General features: G+C 36.5%; 1 protein-coding gene across 2 annotated transcripts in view; it reads right to left on the reverse strand.

Moving 5' to 3' along the window:
- Nucleotides 1-15,681: 15,681 nt before the first annotated feature.
- Nucleotides 15,682-23,375, reverse strand: part of ZBTB10 (zinc finger and BTB domain containing 10) — a 32,558-nt gene continuing 24,864 nt past the window's right edge. Inside the window, exons 4-6 of one of the 2 annotated variants that reach the window (XM_077876455.1) lie at nt 21,310-21,381; nt 20,840-21,012; nt 15,682-20,577 (exon numbers count right to left, since the gene is read on the reverse strand). In XM_077876455.1, coding sequence (XP_077732581.1) covers nt 20,272-20,577; nt 20,840-21,012; nt 21,310-21,381 — 551 coding nt within the window. In that variant the 3' untranslated portion in view covers nt 15,682-20,271. Of the gene's footprint in view, nt 20,578-20,839; nt 21,013-21,204; nt 21,382-23,375 lie in introns of both variants that reach the window. The other variant, XM_077876454.1, reaches the window with a different exon arrangement.

Consider the following 23,375-nt stretch of genomic DNA (forward strand, 5'->3'; position numbering starts at 1 on the left):
AGAGAGAGAGAGGCAGAGACACAGGCAGAGGGAGAAGCAGACTCCATGCAGGGAGCCCGATGTGGGACTCGATCCCAGAACTCCAGGATCAGGCCCGGGGCTGAAGGCGGTGCTCAACCGCTGAGCCACCCGGGCATCCCTGTTGTTGTTTTTATAATGTAATTAATTTGTTGAGCTTAATTCATTCTGTGCCTCGGACTATGCTGGCCAATTTGTAATTTGTTTTGAGTGGGATATGGATCTTGTAGAAACAGGCCTTTGTAATTACATCAAAATAACTTCTAACAAGGTTTTTATTGAATACCAAAAATTATACTTAATTGGGGTGGCAGATAAATTATAATGATCCAGGCTAGCACTGCTCAGGAGCACTCACAGCCTTTGAAGACTCCCTAATCTAGGTTTAAATTCTGATCCTATACTTGCTAGCTGGGAGTGTATTTACCTTCATGACCTACAGTTTTTAAACCTGTGAAATGGACCTAAATATCCACTATACAAGGTTTATATGATAATTAAACAAGATAATGTATATTAGGACTTTGGCAGAGTACTTGGCAAACAAAACATTTCTGAGTACATGGTCACTATTAATGCTCAGTATTCCTTTGTGGCAGTTGCTGAATTTAAAAAATAGCAATATTTAAGCAGTTACGAACTATAAAAAAGAAGCATGTACAGAAGCTTGGGAATGTGGCTTCCCAAGACCATAATACTATGGTAACGTCTTTATCTTCAATATCAAGTCAATTTTGTCTCAGTAAAAGTATAAAAACATCAGGAAAATTTTACAAGTAAAGAAAGAAATAGAATTCATAAAATACACCACTGCATTCAGTGAACATGTTCAGTTTCTGGAAAAGCAAAATCATTGTGATTCTAGACCAGAAATGAAGGTGTTCAGCCTCCCTCTAAATTTTGTGGTTTTAGGATTTAGATTGGAAATGTGTGACATTCCTGAGGGATTTTCTGTACCATCCAAAGAGCAGTTTTCAAGAAGGTTAGTATCTAACTGAAGGAAACTTAGGTGTGACACTGATACACTTCTTGGCAGAAAATGAGAGCTTTGAAGGGAAGCATTCAGCTATAGAAGTCAGCAAGCAGTGGCCCAAATGTGACCTGCCGCTTGTTTTTGTATCATTAGCAAGCTAAGAAGAGGGAGAGTGGTTATACATTTTTAAACGTTTGAAAAAATTTTTATGGCATGTGAAAATTATATGAAATCAAATTTTGGTGTGCATAAGTAAAATTGTAATGGAACACGGCCACACTCGTTTGCTAAAGTATTGCCTATGGCTATATTCCCAATGCAGTGACAGAGTGACCAGTTTTGATAGAAACCATATGGCCCATAAAACCAAAAATATTTACTCTTTGACACTTTACAGAAAAAGTTTGCTGACCACTCGACTCAAGATAAGCTTAGGTGGAAAGAAATACAAATGGTGTTTTAATAATTTTGAATTAGAGAAAGTTTTTCTAAACATACAATCAGGGCGGCCTGGGTGGCTCAGCGGTTGAGCGTCTGCCTTCAGCCCAGGGCGTGATCCTGGGATCCAGGATCGAGTCTCACATCGGGTTCCCTGCATGGAGCCTGCTTCTCCCTCTGCCTGTGTCTCTGCCCCTCTCTCTCTGTGAGTCTCTCATGAATAAATAAATAAAATCTTTAAAAAATAAACACAATCAAGTATAATGCAGTTGTTAAAATGATGAAGTAGACCTATATTATTAACATAAAAAGCTGTTACTATGTGGTTACATGAAAAGAAGCACAGATTATAGAACAGAGCATATAATATGATCACATTGTTTAAAATATAAAAATAGATTAATCAACTGATTGATGAACCAATTGATAGATTATGAAAGGGTGATAATTAACATATTTTGCTACCAGTAGGCATGGACACCAAACCACCAGAACAGTTACCAGTGGTAAATAATATGCTTATTTATTGCTGTATATCCCTGAAAACCAGCCCTGGAAATAGACATATATGCATAAATGTTATTTGGAAGAATATACAATAAATGATAACAATGACTGTTTCTGAGTATTGAGATTATGGGGAATTTTTCATGTCTCTTTTTATTTATTTGTACATTTCTGTATTTTTGTGCATGTGTGTGTGTGTGTCTGTGTGTGTAAGTAACAGCATCATTACCCTTATCAGGAAAAAAAAGAAGCTATGTTTTTTTTATTTAAGATTTTATTAATTTATTCATGAGAGAGAGAGAGAGAGAGAGAGAGGCAGAGACACAGGCAGAGGGAGAAGCAGGCTCCATGCAGGGAGCCGGATGTGGGACTTGATCCTGGGACTCCAGGATCGCCCTGGGCCGAAGGTGGTGCCAAACCCACTGAGCCATCCAGGGATCCCCAAGAAGCTATGTTTATTTGGAAAATGAAATAAAGCAACCAACTAATCAAAGAGCACAATTTCCATAAGCTCTGAAATGGAAATGATCTGTTTCCTAAAATAATAAATGCTTTGATTTATATATGACTTATCATATAATATTCCGATTAAAATAAATGTTTATTGGAGAAAATTTGGAAAATATAGTAAGGGATAAAAAATTATCCAAAAGTTAACATTTTTGTGTATTTATTTACAGTTTGTGTCTTTTTGTCTTAAAATTTAGATAATACACTAAATTATCAAATATTCTTTGAAAATATTACTTGGTACCTAATTTATTTATTCCTACATGACTGGAATATGTTTGTTTTTTTAAGATTTTATTTTTAAGTAATCTCTGCACCAAGATGGGGCTTGAACTCACAACCATAAAATCAAGAGTTGCATGCTCTACCAACTGAGCGAGTCAGACACCCCTATTCTTTCTTATAAATAACACTTTGAAAAACATTCTTGTATAAAAATCATCTCTGCTGTGGGACAGTTTTCTTGAAGTGCTTTTGGAGGGCATAAACATTTTTTAATAACTCCTGAAACATATTACCAAATTGCTTTCCAGAGAGTCTCTTCTAGGAGTCATGATAATCTCAATTAACCTCATACTTACTAATTTAGAGTATTACAGTTTTAAGAAATAACATGATCCATTTCCTAGAATATTTTATCTTTCATCAGTTACACTGAATTTTTTTTGTTTGCTTATTTGCCATGTAAATAGTATTTTGATGGCAAGTGCTATTACCATAGCACTATCCTGATGATAGTTATGCAATAAATAAATTATGGGCCAGAAATTTTATGGTTAAGGAAGAATTTTTTCTGTAACTCTCAATTTCTGTAGATTTTTTTTTCCAAAAAAGTGATGGCCATCTATTAATCCACCACATGGGAGTATTCTGATATTACAGTATTTTAATTTCAGTTGTTTGATCCTGGAAACCCGAGATCAAGTCCCACATTGGGCTCCCTGCATGGAGCCTGCTTCTCCCTTTGCCTATGTCTCTGCGTCTCTCTCTCTCTCTCTCTCTCTCTGTGTGTGTGTCTCATGAATAAATAAATAAAATCCTTAAAAAATAATAATTTCAGTTGTTAAAGTGATAAAGAACTTTTGGTATTTATCTTAGGCCTAGATCATAATCATTATACTAAATCATTAAGGAAAAGAACTATATTCAATATATAGCTTGATATTTGCCATTGATATATGTCTGTAAGTTAACATTCAAAAGGGTTTTTTATTTCTGTGGAATATTTTCCATGCAGTTAGTATGTGGTAGCATCAGATAACTGCAGTGGCCTGGTTGTTTACATAAAAAAAACACAGGGGCAAAAAAAAAAAAAAAAAAAAGAAAGAAAGAAAGAAAGAAAACAACACAGGGGCGCCTGGGTGGTTCAGTTGGTTAAGTGTCTGCCCTCCACTCAGGTCATGATCCTGGGGTCTTGGATGGGGTCCTGCTCCCTGCTCCTCTGCTTCCCACCCCTCTGCCCCTCCCCAGTGGCCCTCCCTCTGTCCCTCCCCCCTGCTCATGCTCTCTTGGGCACCTGCTTTCTCTCTCTCAAATAAATAAAATCTTTTTTGAAAAAGCCAAAAACACACACACACACACACACACACCCCAAAACTTTAACTTTTAATGTTTAGGCTTAGATGCTTTAATAAAGCAACTTAGAACTATGAAGGGGAGCAATCTTTTGAAACACATGTAACTAAACCTTTCTCACTGAACCTGAAGTGCTACCAAACACCATTTAATATAATCCTGATATCATATATATATATATATATATATATAGAATCCTGATAGCATCTCCAGTCTTAATTTATACTGTTTCTTCCTACATTTCTAAAATCTTATCCTAGAATCACATAGTTTTCTAGTTGGCTTTTCTCTCTCTACTTCATGTATGCTACCAATCCTAATTAACATTCCTCCATGTACTAGAATCACTGGCTTTGGTTGACTTTTTCAGTAAGCCCTGATCAGCTACAAATAGGACAGCTCTTCTGTTTTCTCATTTGACAAAACAAAAACCAGGAGAAAAGAGGTACACAGAGTTCACTATACACTGCAACCATAGATCTTTCCAACACCCTCACCAGCAGAAAGTGGTTCTTTCAACTCTCGTCAAAGAAATTCCTAGTTGGAGAAAAAAAAAAAAAAAGAAAGAAATTTCTAGTCGGTTTGGACCCAGGCACTATGATTCATTCCCTTTAGCACTGCTTAGCGATTTCTACTTTTATGAATAATTGGAAAGAGAATGCATCAAAGATAGCTTTTAGGGAGGAATTTTTTATTCATAGAACATTTAAGACATCATTCAAACATTTTTATGAACAAGGATCTAATGGGTTACATAATAATGGTCATGTGAAGATCATTCCAATATACTAATGTGTTTGTTGAATGAATGTTAAATAATTTTAACATTGGCCCTGTCTGCCTCAAGTGTGGGAGGGTGGGGGATGGCACCTTACATTTCCTGAGATTTGAATCCAAAGTCTGTCACCTGTAGCCATGACCCCTTGGGCAAGCTAATATCCTTAAGCCTCATTTGTAAATAGGGATAATGAAATGCTTAATCTTACTGGTTTTTAAGGATTAATGGATTAATGTTAGAAAATATTTAAAGCAGAGGCTGGCATATGATAAGCACTTTATAAATAAAAGCTACTATTACTATTATCAGCCTTGAATATTTTAAAATTAAGTTGGCAGTTAAAATTAAAAAAAAAAAAAAAAAAAAAAAACACTAGGCAGGGACACCTGGATGGCTCAACAGTTGAGTGCCTTTGGCTCAGGGTGTGATGAGTCCCACATCGGGCTCCCTGCAGGGAGCCTGCTTCTTCCTCTGCCTGTGTCTCTGCCTTTCTCTGTGTGTCTCTCATGAATAAATAAAATCTTTAAAAATAAAAAAAAATTAAAAACCCACTAGGCCATGAAAGCACAAGGAATAAGATAAAAGTGAAGCTGTTTTAGAGGTCTGGTTGAGGGCCTAGGGCCCCACCTACTCTACACCAGCTAACTCCACACCCAGAGAGGCATCTTCAAAGAACCCCTACAATCCTAGAGCACAGTTTGAAAATCCCTGAAGAAGGTTATTTAGAGGCGACAACAATGCTCCTCTTTTGAGGGTTGCTCTGCATTCGTTAGCCAGTGGGCTTAAATAAGAAAGGTCATAGGGCAAAATGGTCAAATTTAAGGTAGAGAGTAATACACTAGGCAGTAAATTTACATGGTTACCATTAGAATAAAACATTTTTAATTGACATTATTTTTGGCAAAGATTAACATTCACATCAGGTTAGTCTGAGGATGAAGTGGATCCTTAGCTTTGTATTTATATCTAAAACTGGATATAGTTGAAAGAAGTTAGCCAAAGATCAGAGAAAGGTAAACAAGGAGCTAAAGTAATACCCGCTGAGATGAGGGTAGACAATGTGTGACTGCCTGTCAAGCACAAATGCAAAAAGAGAAAATACAATGTTCAAACAATGGATTCACTTTGAAAATTCACATTACACGGATGCCTGGATGCCTCAATGGTTGAGCATCTCCCTTGGGCTCAGGGCAGGATTCCGGGATCTGGGATCAAGTCCAGCATTGGACTCCTTGTGAGGAGCCTCCTTCTCCCTCTGCCTATGTCTCTGTCTCTGTGTGTCTCATGAATAAATAAATAAATCTTTTTTTAAAATCCACATTATATATACTTTTACTATATTATTTATTTTAAAAATGAATATTGTTACTAGCAATTTTTTTGTTGTTACTAGCAATTATCCTACAAAATATTTTCTCTTTAAGGATGGATTTTAAAATAGAAATGCTTTGGCTGTGTTTGAAGAGTTCATGTTAATTAGTTTAGTCACTGTATAATACAACAGTATTATGGTAATTTTGATCACTGTGAAGAAAAAAAACAGGGACACCTGGGTGGCTCAGCAGTTGAGCATCTGCCTTTGGCTCCAGGCATTATCCCAGAGTCCTGGGATCGAATCTCATATCGGGCTCCCTGCAGGGAACCTGCTTCTCCCTCTGCCTGTGTCTCTGCCTCTCTCTGTGCCTCTCATGAATAAATAAAATCTTTTTTGAAAAAAAACAAAGAGTCTCTAATAGAGCTAAAGAAATATACCTAATCTGAATAATAATGATCTCATATACCAAATGGACACATTAAAGGAAAATCCTTTTATTACTCACCAGATTTACCTGCTCAAACATATAAAGTTCACATGAAACTCCATCATTTATTCTGAAAACTTTCTAAATCACATCTACAAATAATGAAAATTTTTGCTTGAGGAATCATCTTTCCAATATAGTGCACCTCGTGAGGCTTATGTAAGTCCCTTCTCCTGTGTCCATGAATGAGAAAGCTACATAAATGAGTTGTGGCTTTACTTCTTAGAAGCCTTGGAAAGCTTTCAACTCTGAAACTAAAATATCAAAGGGCTTAAATATATACCATACTCTCATTATCCATCCCACAATGAAAATACTTTTAAATATTCTTAAATTATTACACTAGAACTCAATTATATAGTCTTTAATTTCAATTGCTTAAGACTTGGCTTTACTGTCAGGCTTGAGTTTGGCTTTCTGCATGTACTTGTGGCTAAAAAGTAAAACTGATGCTGTTTTTTTTAAGACCTGCAAAATGCAATTGTCTTATTGATCATCTCCAACAATGAATTATGTTAATAAAGGTGAGAATATAAGAAAAAAGATTCCATTAAAAAGCAGGACATTAATGACAGTATGATAGATTTGGAAAATTCTCAAATCAGATTTTTCAAGTCACTTCCTTTATACATGCACAAAACAGACTTATATAGTGGCAAACAATCTAAGTCAAAATTTTTATCTGCTTGCAGAAAATACTATACATCTGCATCATTTATGCTTAGTTTCCCCAAAATGGCCATTCAGAGATCTAGATTAGAGTCACAGCAATACTATAAAGAAACTGCTTACATTAAACTTAAAGCTATAACCAGTTGGCATGTCAGTAAGTGATAAATGCTTAAAGAGTGAAAACATCCTCATCTTCTCTCATATCCATAAATGGCTGAAAATGGCAACGACATTCATCACCTACTCTTAGGATTCTCAGATCTCTTCTAGGATTTTTGCTGAGACAAAGATGAAGGATATGGTGGTAACTTTCAAACAGCATGCAATAAACTTTACAAAATGTGCTTTTGCTAACCATTTTAATGGAATTTCCTGATTCATATTTCTAAAGTTCACACGTTGAAGAAAAAATATGCTAAGGAGCATTCAGTACCTAATGGCTACCCTAATAAGGACAATATTCTCATTCTTCCATCAGTGACATAAATGCACTAGGACTGTACTCATAAATTTTTTCAAAATAAGTATAAAAATAAAAGCAGCCATAATTATAAATCTTGCTGCTTAAGGAGAGGAATAGTTTGGGCCTGAGGGACCTGAAGTTTTATAAGAACTTAATAAAAATGAAAAATTTCTCCCTTCTTTTAGAATATGATCTAAAATGTGATTAAAGGAAAAAGTAACTCTCATCCTCTTTGTAATACATTTTATAAAGGGAGTTAAATCGTTAAATTTATACATGGTAAGCTGCAAACTTAACATTATCTTGGAGAAGCAAGTTTAATCTATGTTAAGTGTTCTACACCAGTGCCAGCAAATTAATATTCTACTTTATGAGAATTACTTTGGATGTTTTTCCTTAAAAATCTTTTTTTGGGGGCGCCTGGATGGCCCAGTTGGTTGAGGGTGTGCCTTCGGCTCAGGTCATGATCTTGGGGTCCTGGAATGGGGCCCCACATTGGGCTCTCTGCTCTGGGGGAACCTGCTTCTCCCTCTCCCTCTACCGGCTGCCAGCACCTTACCTGCCCTCCCCCCCCTCCCCCGTCCCCTACCCCCGCCCAGCTTGTGTTTTTTTATCAAGTGGATGAATGAAATCTTTTTTTTTTTTTAAGATTTTATTTATTTATTCATGAGAGACACAGAGAAAGAGAGGCAGAGACACAGGCAGAGGGAGAAGCAGGCTCCATGCAGGGAGCCCGACGTGGGACTCAATCCCGGGACTCCAGGATCATGCCCTGGGCCAAAGGCAGATGCTCAACTGCTGAGCCACCCAGGCGTCTCAAATAAAATCTTTTAAAAATTAATTTGAAAATAACTCTTGGGGATCCCTGGGTGGCTCAGCAATTTAGCGCCTGCCTTGGGCCCAGGGCATGATCCTGGAGTCCCAGGATCGAGTCCCACGTTGGGCTCCCTGCATGGAGCCTGCTTCTCCCTCTGCCTGTGTCTCTGCCTCTCTTTCTCTGTGTCTCTCATGAATAAATAAAATCTTTAAAAAAAAAATAACTTTTGGGGCATCAATTTTTTATATTAACTATTTAATTCTTAGCCTTAAGAGTGAGATGCTAAACTGGAAAAGGGTAAACAGCATGGGTTTCTGATATTTACAAGAATGAAAGTATACTGATTTTAGGAATGGGATAAAAAACCTTTTTAAAAATATTTAACTTATTTGAGAGAGAGACTGGGAGTGGGGAGGGAGGGACAAGGAGACTGCACAAAGCCCTGTGCAGGGCTTGATCCTACAACCCTGAGATCAGGACTCGAGCTGAAATTAGGAGTTGAAGGCTCAAATAACTGAGCTCCCCTAAGAGTCCCTAGGAATGGAAAAATTATAAGCTCCTAAGCTCCTCAAATATGGTATACTCACCCCTCTCTTCCAATTTCGACTGTTATGTAGACTATTACATGGAAGGATGAGAATCTGTGAATTAAGAGATGGAATAAGCGAATTTCAACGCTACTCAGTTTAAAGACTAGAGAAGCATCTCCAGCTAATATGACCTGCAATGTGAGGTAATGAGCTGGAGATGAACATTTATGGAATGAAATCAAGCAGAGGCGGGGTAAGCATGTGTAGAGTACTTGTTCCTAAGGTTACTACAGTTCAAAGAGTCTATTGGTCTGCCTAGTTAACAGAGATACGTACATGTTAATTGATGTTGATACAGTAATGGTCATTTAGATTCCACCTCACCAAATAAAGTGTTAACATGGTTGGATGCATTAATTATCTTTGAAGAAACCAACATTATAGTTTTTCTAAAGGTGACTTAGCTATGCAGTATCAGCTCATGGTGCCACCCCATACAGTAAAATGTTAAATCTAAAGACTCTTGAGGTCATCCAAGAGAGATTAAAGAACTATGACCCAAATTAGGATTGTGATTAAAATCCCTTGTTTCAAAACAATGCATGGTGTCACTTAAACCAATATTTGTAACCTCTGAACAGCAGTCAGGGATGAGAGTCACCAGGGCTTGTCATTGTGATCACTTTTGCTGAATTAGAACATCAAGGGGAGGAACACTGGGAGAGTGCCCTACATAGAACTTCAGGGGATACTAATACTTATGGGGTGGGTCAAGTAAGAGTTGTATGAAGGAAATTAGTCATTAACAGAACTAAATGCTGCAGAGATGAGGATGTGGCAACGAGTCATTAGTGTCCTTTATGCAGTTTCATTCAAATATTGAAGTTGCAATTGAGATTGGAGTGAATGGACTGCCCAGAGAGTATGACCCTCCTGCATTCTAGTGACTACGTTCTTCTCAGAGTTGTATCATGTCCTTTCTGAATATATTTGATGCTGATGGGCCAGTGTCTTATTAGAAGAGTGACAAAAACTTTCTAAATTTAGAATCAGACCTCTGTTCTGATTAATTTGGGCTTTAATAATAGGAACTCTTGGAACCATTTGAAGTCCACATTGAAACTTTTATTTTTATTGATTTTTATTTTTTTAAAGATTTCAAGAGAGAGCACGCACCCACACAAGCGAGGGGAGGGACAGTGGGAGAGGGAGAGGGAGCTGAGCAGGGAGCCTGTACTTTGAGCAATCCCAGGGCCCCGGGATCATGACCTGAGTTGAAGGCAGACACCTAACAGACTGAGCCATCCAGGCACCCCTGGGACTGTGTTTTAAATAAAAATTTTGACTATGAAGAATTGTGTTCTATATTGGTTCATTTGACAACGTATTTAGTAAAAGCCTCCTGTTGCAAGAAACTGAGCAATGTAAGACCACAGGACTATCTTCACAGGGCTTATGATGGGGAATTAGTATGTCTGAAACAATGACAGATTTCCAGTTCAGTTCGGCAGTCTTCAGTTTTGAGAATATTTCCTCATGGCTTGAAAGTATTTTTCAGGTCAGATACTTTGGCTCATTTACTCACAAGCTTCGCATTTTCAAGCTATGTTCAAGATGACTGAGAAGTCTTAATTTACTGACAACTTTTATGAATGGAGCTATTAATGAGACTCCCAAATAGTTTACATTCTAAAGACTATGTAAAGTCAGTACTTAGATTAAGGTTGAGGCCTGATGTAAAATAAAAGCATCTTTTAATATGGGATAAAGTGGCAATAAAAAGGCCTAAATTAGAAATGTATTTTTATCAGCAAGTGAGGTCTTCTCTCATTAAGCACTAAATTTATTTCTGAATTGGATATATTCCTTAATTCTCTTATTTGGTAACCAGGGTGTGGGGTTGGGGGACGGACACCTATAGATACTATAAATACAATATTTAACGGAGTTCCTAAAAAGGTCCTACTATCTAATCAGAGCCAAGATGGTAAGGTTTTCATCCTTCCCAGCTAAAATGGTGCCACCAAGGTGTGAGATCTTGTTGCTATGCCAGGTCTGTAATTCTGGAAGGAAAAGCATTCATTGATATTAAGAAGGCACATCATTCTTTGATGTATCTACTGCAAGGACAGAGATAGTGAGCAAGAGAGAGAGAGAGAATGAATAATGTGGAGTAGAGCGAGAACTTAATAGATCAGGGGTCAGCAAAGTGCAGCCTACTGCCTAATTTTCTAAGTAAAACCTTATCAGAACACAGCCACACTAATTTACGTGTTGTCCATGGCTGCTTTGATACAACAGCAAAGTTGACTAGTTGTAATGGGAACCTTATGGCCCACAAGGCCAGAAATATTTACTATCTGGCAAAAAGCTTGCTGACTCCTGCAATTAGAATCCTGACCAAAAAGAAAACTGTAAAATACATAGAACACAAGGAAAGACAGACTGGAAGTTTGAACACTGATTAGATATTTGATATTGAGACTCCGTGAGGTATAAATACTATGCAAAAAAAAAAAAAAAAAAAAGCTGCCATCAAAATGGGAGTATGATACTTACAGGCTATTCCTTTCCCTAAGAATTAATTCGGAGTGTGTGTGTGTGTGTGGGGGGGGGGGAACTATATAGAAGCTTGCAATTTTATCCTTTGAGAAAAGGGGATATTCTTTCCCTATGCCAAAAATAAGTGGACTGAACATTAATCCCAAGGGCCTGCAATTGTACTGCTTGTACAAACGGATTGTAAAGTCACTGGATAGGAAAACTCTAGGTTCGAGTAACTTCATCGTCTCTCCCAACCTCCAAATAGGAGGTAGACAGTTTCCCTGAGTACCTAAATGGATCCTCTGAAAAAAGAGCTTGCCTAATCTTACAGACTTGTCCAATATAGTCCTGGTCCTACAGAACTAGGAGGCACCTAGAAAGTAATATATTCCTATCTCAGAAGAGATAACAAACATTTGTTTGCCACTTTAGACAGAAATATTAAGGTCCACGCAAAAGTTATATGGGAAGAAACTCCTCTTCCTCTGTAATTTTAAGATATATCTTCAAGGTACAAGTATTTTCTCATTTTACGTTGAAGGGAGACAATGCAAAGTGCTGTGTATGCATTTTCTTAATCTGCACCACTTTATATTTTTAGTTGTCCTGTCCACAATTCCCAGTCCTTCCTAAAACCACTGAAATGCAGTCTTTTTGTTCCTTGCTAAATTTTGAATCTTTTCCCACTGCAAATCTGCTTGTAGTAGATGAATTGAGAACAGGAGTGAGGTCATTATCGGTCACAGGTAACCAATTTTCTCACAAGTGAGTCTTTGATATTTATCTGTTGAATACATTTATAACCAAGAGAGGAATCCATAGGCTAAAATAGGAGCTCCCATTTGGAGTAGGGTACAAGTCACTGTGTAAGTAGTAACAAAGAAGGGCCAGAAAACAGACTGCGGTACCACTAAGTTATCTACCTTCAGAAGGCACAATAGCCAAAGTTTTAATGAATGGCTCCAAAAACCTGCCTGAAATCTACTGTAGGATTCTAACAAACATCTTTAAGCCTATGAAACAAAGTCCTAAACGGCAAATTTAAGAATGCCAATAAAAAAATCCATGCCAACACAAAAAAGGGTTTCAAATCTCAATTGCCATGGGTGAGGGTAATTCCCTGGACTCAGTACCTAGACTTGCTCTTCTTTGGAATGAGCTAATTGATTTAATGCTTTTGATGGCAATTACTAGAAAAACTAGTGTGGCAAAACCTACTTTGGAGAATTAATTACCCGTGGGTCTATGTAAATGCCAACATCCCAGTTTAGGAATCCAGGTCTTACCAAGAACAGAGGAAAGGGTGAGGGTGACATGGGTGACATAAGTACTAAGTTCCATCTTCCACATTAACACACATTTGTCTTTCATATGGTAAAATATAAATGCCCACTCTACACACCTCTCTACAAGACAAAAATCATTACCAGCAACAAAAGCATCAAACCTAAATGCTTTATTGCTACATTGTTGCACTCTACATGAAGGTGTAAACTCCAAGAGTTTTCTCTAAGGTTTCCACATCTTCCTTATATACACTGAATGTTAGACACTTAAGATATTAGTGGTGACTATACCAGTCATTATTTCCAAAAACATTTTGTAGCAAACAGCTAATACTTAAAGCTTGTCACTAAGTATTCCAAGTTATGTGGATGGTGTTAAAAAAAAAAATCAAAAGGCCACTTGCACTGAGACTTCTATAGTAATATTTGCTATAGGTTGGTGTTTGGTCATTATGTCTTCAGATACAGTCACCTGGGGGAGTACTTTGGAAAGTCCCGAGGGCTCCTCCATACTCTGTGCTTGGCTACAAACTGCTTGTAAACCAAATTAGCGTGTTAACTATATGCCACTAGATACTAGCAATATCCTTAAAAAGTTGATGTCTTTTAATAGTCATTTAGTGAACAACATATGTTTTCCCAAATCTTAAATCACTTACTGAACAAGTTTGATACAGGTAAAGAAAGTTCAGAAGTCCTAGATCCCAAAACGGATTGTAAAGTCACTGTAGGAACCTCTCTGGGGAATCAATTCCTTATTGCTCTTTCAAAATTTTTCTACCAGAAACATCCTGCAAATATCTTGCAACATTTTGTTTTCTTACTCACTATTGAGACAGTGGGCTAAGATTATCTTTCACTAATATTATAAAACATAACACATTCTTGGATGATAGTAATTTCTTATTGCCAAACTTTGGCTGTGTTGGAAAAAAGTATCTAGCTGGCAGTCACAAGTATGGTATCAATAGCATATAAAGGAGGCACGGTGCAGTCATACAGCCTATTTTTTAAAATTCAATTTAATGAATATATTTCCTGTTCATTTTTTAATTTCCTTCTTTAGCTCAAAATTCAGAAAAAATTATGACAAAGACTAAGGTCTGAAGGACCTTTAATTTTCTCATCTAACCATGGATCCAGTCATGTAACTTCCTACACCACCTTCCAAAAATTGGTCCATAAAGCTAAACATCATTTCTAAATTTCCAGTGTCCTTTTCTGGTGTCAAATTTATGCATGATTTTGTCAATGTTATTGCTAAGCAAAACAAAAACCCAGTTAACTACAATGGTCCAAAAACCTGCGCGCGCGCGCGCACACACACACACACACACAAATAAAGCCAAAAAAACACGTTTAGGTAGAAATGTTTGGTCTGTATTATCTTAGCCAAAATGCTTGTCAGGTAATCTTTCACTTTCTATAGAATACTTCAACAATAGGGCACTAGGTTTCTTTCCCAAGCAATCACATTTCATCTTTTGATAATTATTAAAAGCTGCTTTTTTAATCTTGAGCCAAGTGATCCAAATCCTTACCTCTCAAAGCCATAGAGAATATATCTAATTTTTTAAAGACTTTATTCATGAGACACACAGAGACAGAGATACTGGCAGAGGGAGAAGCAGGCTCCCCCTGGGGAGCCCGATGTGGGAGTTGATCCCACGCCCCTGGGATCAGGACCTGAGCCGAAGGTGGACACTCAAAACACTGTGCCACCCGGGCGTCCCATATCTAATTATTCTGCCAAGTGACAGATTTTACAATTTTAAGACCCTGTGCCGGGCAGCCCAGGTGGCTCAGCGGTTTAGCGCCTGCCTTTGGTCGAGGGCCTGATCCTGGGGACCCGGGATCGAGTCCTGTGTTGGGCTCCCTGCATGGAGCCTGCTTCTCCCTCTGCCTGTGTCTCTGCCTCTCTATGTGTGTCCTCTCATGAATAAATAGGTCAAATCCTTAAAAAATAAAAAATAAAGACCCTGTGCCTTATGTGTTACATGGGCAGCCTTCTCCAAACACGACTCACTTCTTTAGTAAAGTGTCTAGTCATTTCTATGATTTCCTTTGTTCTATTACTGCCACCACCACAAATTACTGAAAGAAAAAAACCCAGAAAAATGTATTCTATATTATTAAAGTTTCAAAGACTTGAAACATACTTATAATTCATTAGCCTGCTAATATGCAGTAAATATGGGATGAAGTAGCTTACCTTTTTTAAACATACATTTATTCATTCATGAGAGACACAGGCAGAGGGAGAAGCAGGCTCCCTGTTGGGGAGCCCGATGCGGGACTCGATCCCAGGACCCCAGGATCACGCCCTGAGCCCAAGACAGATGTTCAACCGCTGAGCCACCCAGGTGGCCCTACCTTTGCTTTTCAAACCACTTCCAGAATTTTGCACACATGTAGAGGGGAAATATTTTGTTTACTAAAACCTGTAGAAAATAAAGATGAAAAGACAGATGAAATACTGATCACAAATCACTGCTATCTATTAAAGCAGCTCTCCAAGCATCACTAGGAGGTAGTTTTGAGTCATTTATGTCTTCATTAAAATAAAGAAAACATAAAAGGCCAAAAGCCCTCATATTCTAGAATTCAAACTCGTAAACCTTAATTACAAAGATATCTGAATTATACACAAGTCAAAGTTTACAAAGGTGTTCCCCCCTACCCCAATTAGTCTAAATCAGTACACTTTCAATGCAAAGAAATCTGAATTAAATGTCAGAGTCAACAAAATTCACAAAGCCAGAAGCAAGTTTAGTGCTCACAAGTTTATATTTTTAGGTTTGATAAAGATTCTTGTGTATTTTCTAAATACACAGACAAAACAGGTTTGGAAGTTTACATACATGTCTTAGGACACTTAAACTAGGTAGGTAAATTACATTTAAAAAAATTGGTCTTCGTAAAAGATCTTCCCAAAGAGCTTTTACAAACAGCAGGCAGAAGAAAGCGTTCTTTTATGTTTACAGTGTTTAAAATGCTGATTCTCCCATTTCATGATGGCCTCAACCATCCCTCTCCCCTAAACCCAAAATCTTGTTCTCAATAGCCAGTGTACTCCAAATTAAGTACCCAATGTCATAAAATCCAGGGCTAAAAAACAACTTGTAAAGTGTGCTTATCCCTAACACATTTTAAACTATCTAAAACTGTTCGACTTCACTTGAAAGCAGGGATACAGCAGGAAAAAAACTTTCCACTTTAAATCCTAAAGTGACTACAAAAAAACACCTGTTAGTTCTAAGCACATATATTATGTATCATAGTTAAGTTTAAGGATCTGGGTGACTGAACGGCACAAAAACTGGGGTTCACTTCTAGTTCTTCACTTTAAAACCATCCTTTCAAAAATAAAAACGCCACGGCCAGTTAATAGCATGTGATACACTGAGGTCAGGTATCTTATTTATAGTCAGGTGACAAAACTGCTGTACTCAGAGGAAAAGAGTGATAAGGATATTTAGGGAACGAAAGATGAGGCGCTCAAATTCCTAACAAAGATGGTTTACAGGGAAAATAGGTCTCCATACACAAACTCCTTTAAAGCACTGAAATTCTATAAAATTTGTTCAATGAGGCAGCTAATAGAGCCCCCTAAAAAGAGCATGGGCTTCATTCAAAATCAAATTTGGTCAAAACCCAGCTCTACCACTTAGTAGCTGTGTTATATTGGGCAAGTTACATTATGCAAATCTCTTGGAGCCTTTCTCTTCCGTAAAATGGAGACAGTAGCACCTACCTTATTGGGAATTAGATAAAATGTAAAGCGCAAATGGCACATGTAGGCACTGGGGGAAAAAAGTAGCTTTTGGAATATTATTCAGAAAAATAAACTTTAAGTTGACAAAAATCCTAAAAATATAAAGTTTACCAAAGTTTTGAAATTTAGGATATTTTCAAACTCCTCTTCCATCACACTTTTCCCCATGTTATACTACTCCAGTCATCTTCAGGCATTTTACACTTTATTGTATGAATATAGATTTCCCAACCCTGATCCTTTCATTTTGTTTTCTCCCCCTTTCCTCTAGGTTTGCATCCACTATTAAACTAGGATGTATTAGGCCTCTATTATGTACCAGACAGTGTTTGAAGCGCTTTACGTGAATTAACTCCTTCATCTTACTCTTCTCCATCAGGACGGCTCTGCCAAACCCACCTAGTGTTTCCTCCCCCCACCAAATTTCAAGGCTATTCATTAGTGTTCAGTTTCCCTTTCCTACATTTTTTTAAGCTCTTAATTGCTAGGGTGCTAAAATAAGCAAAATATCTAGTGAATATGAAAAATGAGGGCCGATAATAATGACAAAGCGGGGACCATATGGAAGTAACTGTCTCTGAGAAGCCTAAGAATACATGATCTTAGTTTGGATGAGAGGGTCTGTTACTAGAGTGAATAGAAAAAGTTTATATTCTTCTTCATTAAAATTACAAGCTCTAAAATAGGTTTCATTTAAAATATAAGTTACAAGAGAAAAATTCAGCAAATGTGTGACACATAATTCTGCCAAGGCTCCACAGACAAAATTATGAGTATATCATTGTCACCTCTGAGACCAATCATAAGTTCTTACTATCTATCAACTTCCTGAAATTGTACTGTAAGTCAGAAAAAGAATATACTTAAAAAAAAAAACAGAAACATCCAGTAGTATACCTTAGTACTAAAACTATTTTTTAAAAAAGACCTAGAAGGGAAAAGGCAGTCCCTTGAGATCATGAAACAAAATAAGTTAGGCAGTCAGCAAGTAGAAAAATCTGTCAATTCTGTTTCTGGTAAAATGCTTACTTTAAAGAAGAAATTTTTATATAGGCTGAGGCTAATATATTCAGAGTATAAACATTATTCCTTTGGATTACCTTTCTAAAAACAAACTTTTAAAGTATCATATTTCAGTTGACTAAAAATATAGCCAAATCTGTCACAACACAACATAAAAGGTAATGGACAATTATAGAATATTTTAAATTAACAGTAACAAGCCATCTACATCAAACCTTATTTCCAACTAAAACCAAAACAAAAGCACAACAATCCCGTAGTGTACCAAGTGTGTATTTCAATTTACTGTATGCAATCTAACAAAAATTTGGTCATAATTTACCAGATATACATAAATGATTTAAGTAGTAAAAGAAAATTCAGTTTAAAGAGAGTTAAGTTCATATCTTGAGGAAAAGTAAAAGTACATTAAGAATGTAAAGCCAAGTCCAGTTTCTATGCAATAAGTGAACTGTAGTCTAATAAAGCAGATTTAGGTGATTTTCAGATATATATCTTTTCTCTTTAATATATATTTATATATAGACAGATCTACCAATTGTAAACTATGGTTTATTTTAAAGGAGGGGGATAAATGGGACGAAAGAAATCTTTATACTATACTTACATATTCACAAAGCAGAACATTTTACGTTTAAAATACTTTTTCATTCATAGTATCTTTGCCCAACTAACGTCTACTTTGGACCCCACCAGAATTACATTATACTCATTTGTCTAGAACACTGAGAATAAGATGTACTCTTCAGTCTTAAACAAAAATCAAACCAAACTATTCATGTCAGTTTTACAGTTATGTAGAAACTACAATAAAGTTTAGATGACAAAAGATGTATCTAACCATTGTAACTGTACTTTATATCTTTGATTTATCCAAGCAGAAACAATGTCTAACATTAAACCATTATACTACCGAAATTGGAGACGAGAAAACTTGTCTCTTAAAAAAAAAAAAAAAAAATCAACCTTCAACTTTGATCAGATGGAGCACCAAAAGGATTATGTCTGTCAAAGTGTACTTTGCAATTTTTCCACACAAATAGCACAATTTAGTGACCTGATATAAAATAGGAAAATATACTCAATTTCTTTTTAAAAGAAAGCTGAAAATATGATATCCCTCAATCTTATATAATATACAATGTTCCTGATAAATGTCATGCATGTTAATTTTAATTGTGAAATGTTGCTGTGAGTTCAACAACCAGCTAATTCATCGTCAGGAGACTAAATAAATAGAACTTCAATTTTATATCACCCCTTGTACCCTGAAGGATTTTAGCCAACAGAACAATCGTAAAGCCTATTTTATTTTGTAAGATTTTTTGCAGACTGTTGAATCATAGTGACTACCAGAAAGACTATATATGAAGATGTAGTAACTTTGAGGAATTGAAAAAATAATTATCTACCATAATTTCAAAACACTCAATATCCCGGTAAGTATCAAACAAAAGAGAATTCACTTTTTGTGTTATTTTTAATGGTAAAAAGGGCACAGGAGTAAAAACCTGATATTTCACTTATATTGCATAACAAGCTAACCAAACTGGACATGGAGGTCAAATTACGAAACAAATCATTTTACTTATTGTTTCTATGACTTTTCTTTTGATTAGATTTCTCTTTTCAAATAGGACTGAGGTATAGTACACTGGCAAAAATAAAAAGAGGCAAACAAGAATAGTGCCAAAGTAGCAGATACTCAAAACCGAATACCATGTCAGAAGACGTCATATAATAACCATTTCAGATTAGAGCAGCAGGAGAAAGTTACTTCTAAATCATAATCATTTTAGTGGTATTTGTCAACTTCGCCACGTTAACTTTGTAACATCATTTCTTCATTTGTGAAGTAGTAAAATTCATGTCAAAAAGGAAAGGGGGAATGGAGGAAGTCAGTTAGTTCATTCCAATAAATTACCTCTCCAGTTCTTATAAACATGCCCATCAGCACAAAATTGAGAAATAATACCTAAGACTAGAGGAGACTTGGTTTAAGTTATGAAGCAAATTAAAATGGAAAAATACAGAAAAGTAGAACCAATGGGGTTGAAAAGGCCCCTCACTGAAAATCTGTATTAAAAAAAATAAAATTAATAAAAATAAAAATAGAAACAAAACTCTACTAGTACAAACTAGCCTGAGTGGTTTGATGGACAGAGTAATTGGGTCAGCTGTCACTGTAGTCTTATAAATGGATTTTCTTCATTCATGTTAAAGTGGCACATGAATGTAAGCTCTTTAAGGATAGGTACTATATATTCGTAGGACCCAAATAGTTATTGTATATCCTATAAATAAAAAATATTTTTACTTTGATAACTGACTGAAGATGTGGGGACTCCATGTAATCCAACCACAAGGTTGTTTGCTGTACAGTCCTGTGCAAATATAAAAAAAAATTTTTTTTGCTATAAGGCTTTTTGACCCTACAGTTTTCACAGCAACATAACTACCATCCAGCATGTACCATATTTTGCAAGCCTTCAAGTTCAACAATTCAAATTGTCGATTCATATTATGTCCAAATGCAGCATCCTTGAGGAGTATAGGTCAGTTAATCATCTAGAGACATACAAACATCTCCTGATTCATCCCATCGAGATGGATCATTCTGATCTTCTCCATCATCAACCAGCTCTTCGTCAGCTTCTCCTACTTCATTCTCCTCATATTCTTCATCCCGAGGGAAATCTGTGTCCTGTCCCTGATCTACACCTTCTTGCCCTCCTGGTTGTGATTTATCTGCACAGTCTACACAAACACCATAGCGTCGAGATCCATGTCTTATTCCAACACTGGCTGCTAACATGAAGATCTTCTTACACACCATACATTTGTATTTTTTATCCTTTTTATGCACCTAATTGAAGGGGGAGAAATCCAATATAAGGACAGTATAGACAATAATGCATTTGAACAATTCAAATTAAACCACCTGTTTAACAATGGTTGAATGTATACCCTTGTTTTTCTATATGAAGCTCAGTTCATAAATCATATTCTTTTTTTAAAACAATTTAATAATCCAAGTTCTCTAAATTTTAGGTAACAATGTTAAAATACCTTAAACTTCACTAACATTCAGTTTATCTTAAAGATCAGTTATATTTAAAGTTACTTACCAGGGAATGTCTTTTCACATGTTCTCTGCGAGTAAACAGTTTTCCACAAATATCACAGCTAAATGATCTGACTCCCGTATGAATGAGCAAATGCCTTTTTAGTGTTCGTCTGTATTTGGCTACATAGCTACAATGAGGGCATTTTAACTTGTTCATGATTAGAGATGATTCACCTTTGAAAATAAAAACACAAACACAAAAGCAATTATATATTAAACAGAAAACTTGCTATCAAAAGTTTGTCCCTGAGAATAGGGATTGTAGGACTACTAGTATTTTAATTTTTTTAAGACCCAGAACATGGAAGCTTTTAATTGTGAAAAATCATTTTAAAATTCTGCAATGTTTAGTTGACTAATACTTGCCATTTTCCCAAGTTTCTTGTTTTGGCCAAGATTCGGGCAATAATCCATACTTGAAATCGTTTGAAGCACCTGGTATCAATCCATACTTGAAATCATTTGAAGTACCTGGTAGCAGTCCATACTTGAAATCACTTGAAGGGCCAGGCATCAAGCTATACTTGAAATCATGTGAAGTACCTAATAGAAAAGTGATTTTAATGTAATTGTGGTAATAAAGATATTTCTTATTAGAATAAAACAATATAGGACATAAAATTTATTATATCTATGCAATATTATGATAGAACAGCTTACTATAAATAGCTGGATAAAAATCTCTACATTGTAATCTAAAACCGAAACGTCTTCATACTTTATTATCCTAATCGTAATACTCTAATTGCAGGCATCTTAAATAGAAAAACTAAAATTTAAAATACTACCAGAGGAGAGAAAAATTTGGTAAGATAAATGTCAATATTTAATAGTGCATGGAGGCCACATGAAACTTTTTTTTAAGATTTTATTTATTTTGAGAGAGGACAGCACAAGCAGAGGAAAAGGGAGAAGCAGGCTGCCCGCTGAGCAGAAAAGCCCGATGTGGATTTCTATCCCAGGATCCCGGGATCTCGCGACCTGAGCCAAAGGCAGACACTTAAACTGAGCCACTCAGGTGTCCCAAAACTTCTTTTTTTATACTGTATTTCAAATATATTCAAAACAGAACTCTCTCTTAATAGTTACTTTTAATTATTCTATCACTTGAGACTACCACCCTGAAGCCCAGCTTTGGAACAGGAGAGCTCTGCATTGCCCCCAAAACAATCACATAATCTTAAGACTAATCAGTATGGGGCGCCTGGGTGGCTCAGTCAGTTAAGCATCTGCCTTCAGTTCAGGTCATGATCTTGGGGTCCTGGGATTGAGCCCCACATCTGGCTCCCTGCGGCTCAGTTGCCTGCTTCTCCCTCTGCCCCGCCACTGCTTGTTAGCTTTCTTGCTCTTAAGTAATTGAGTTTTCAATAAAAATATTAAATCTTTACCCCTACTTCATTGTTCTCATTCTTTATAGCTGATACAAAAATTCTTATGGTAAAAATAATCTATTGCTGTACAACTCACAAAGACCACTCTTCAACCATATTTCTAAACCAAATATAAAATACTTATACCATTAGCAATTTTTTGTACAAGGATAAAGTCTTCAAAATTCAACCCCTCTGGTAACTGCTCATTTCAAAAATTTTTGTAAATTCTTTTCAACAGTTGGGAGAAACCACCTTAAGGCAATTTCTTTTCTTCAGAATTAGGGCTTAATTTTGGTCAGTGCATACATAAAGCCTGAGTACTTCTAGCCACCCCCCCTGCCCATTAATTTAAGGAATTCCAATGCTATGAGAAGTTGAATCAATGAACATCCATATTCCTTTTGTGTGCCTTTGACTAATGTTATTTTGACACATGTACTTTCTCTGTGAACACACACTTTTTATGTATTATTTACTCATCACTTTACCTCTCAATATAGCAGTTATTTTCTAGAACCTTCTCCTACATAACCATAGTACTTTATCATATCCACGAAATTTAAAATTGTCAAACTATTATTTAACCCATACTACACAAATTCCAAACTGTTCTTCAAATGTCCCCCTCTCCCTTTTTAAAGATTTTATGTATTCATGAGTGAGAGAGAGAGAAGGGGGGGGCAGAGAGAGAAGCAGGCTCCTTGCAGGAAGCCTGATGGGGAACTCGATCCTGGGACTCCAGGATCACGGCCTAAGCCAAAAGCAGACGCTCAACCGTGGAGCCACCCGGGTGTCCCTCAAATGCCCCTTTAGTCATTTTAGAACTCTGGTCAGTCATCAAGATTGACCATGCATTTTGGCAAGTAAACTATGTAGGTGATGTTTTGTGCTGGCTAGTGCATTACATGTAGAGGCATGGTATCTCTGCTGCTTTCATTATAAAGAAATCTTTTCCTCTTTGTTTAACTGAAGTTATCTGGGATGATAGGGAAACCATGTGAATATACTATTACAACAGCCTTTTGCATTGTGGGATAGCCGATCAACAGTGGCTTAATATCCATGGATGATTTTTTAAAAGATTTTTTATTTATTCATGAGAGAGACAGAGAGATAGACAGGCAGAGAAGCAGGCTCCCTGCAGGAAGCCCAATGTGGGACTCG

Source organism: Canis aureus, chromosome 28, assembly GCF_053574225.1.
Source record: "Canis aureus isolate CA01 chromosome 28, VMU_Caureus_v.1.0, whole genome shotgun sequence".
In the NCBI taxonomy this organism is placed as follows: domain Eukaryota; kingdom Metazoa; phylum Chordata; class Mammalia; order Carnivora; family Canidae; genus Canis; species Canis aureus.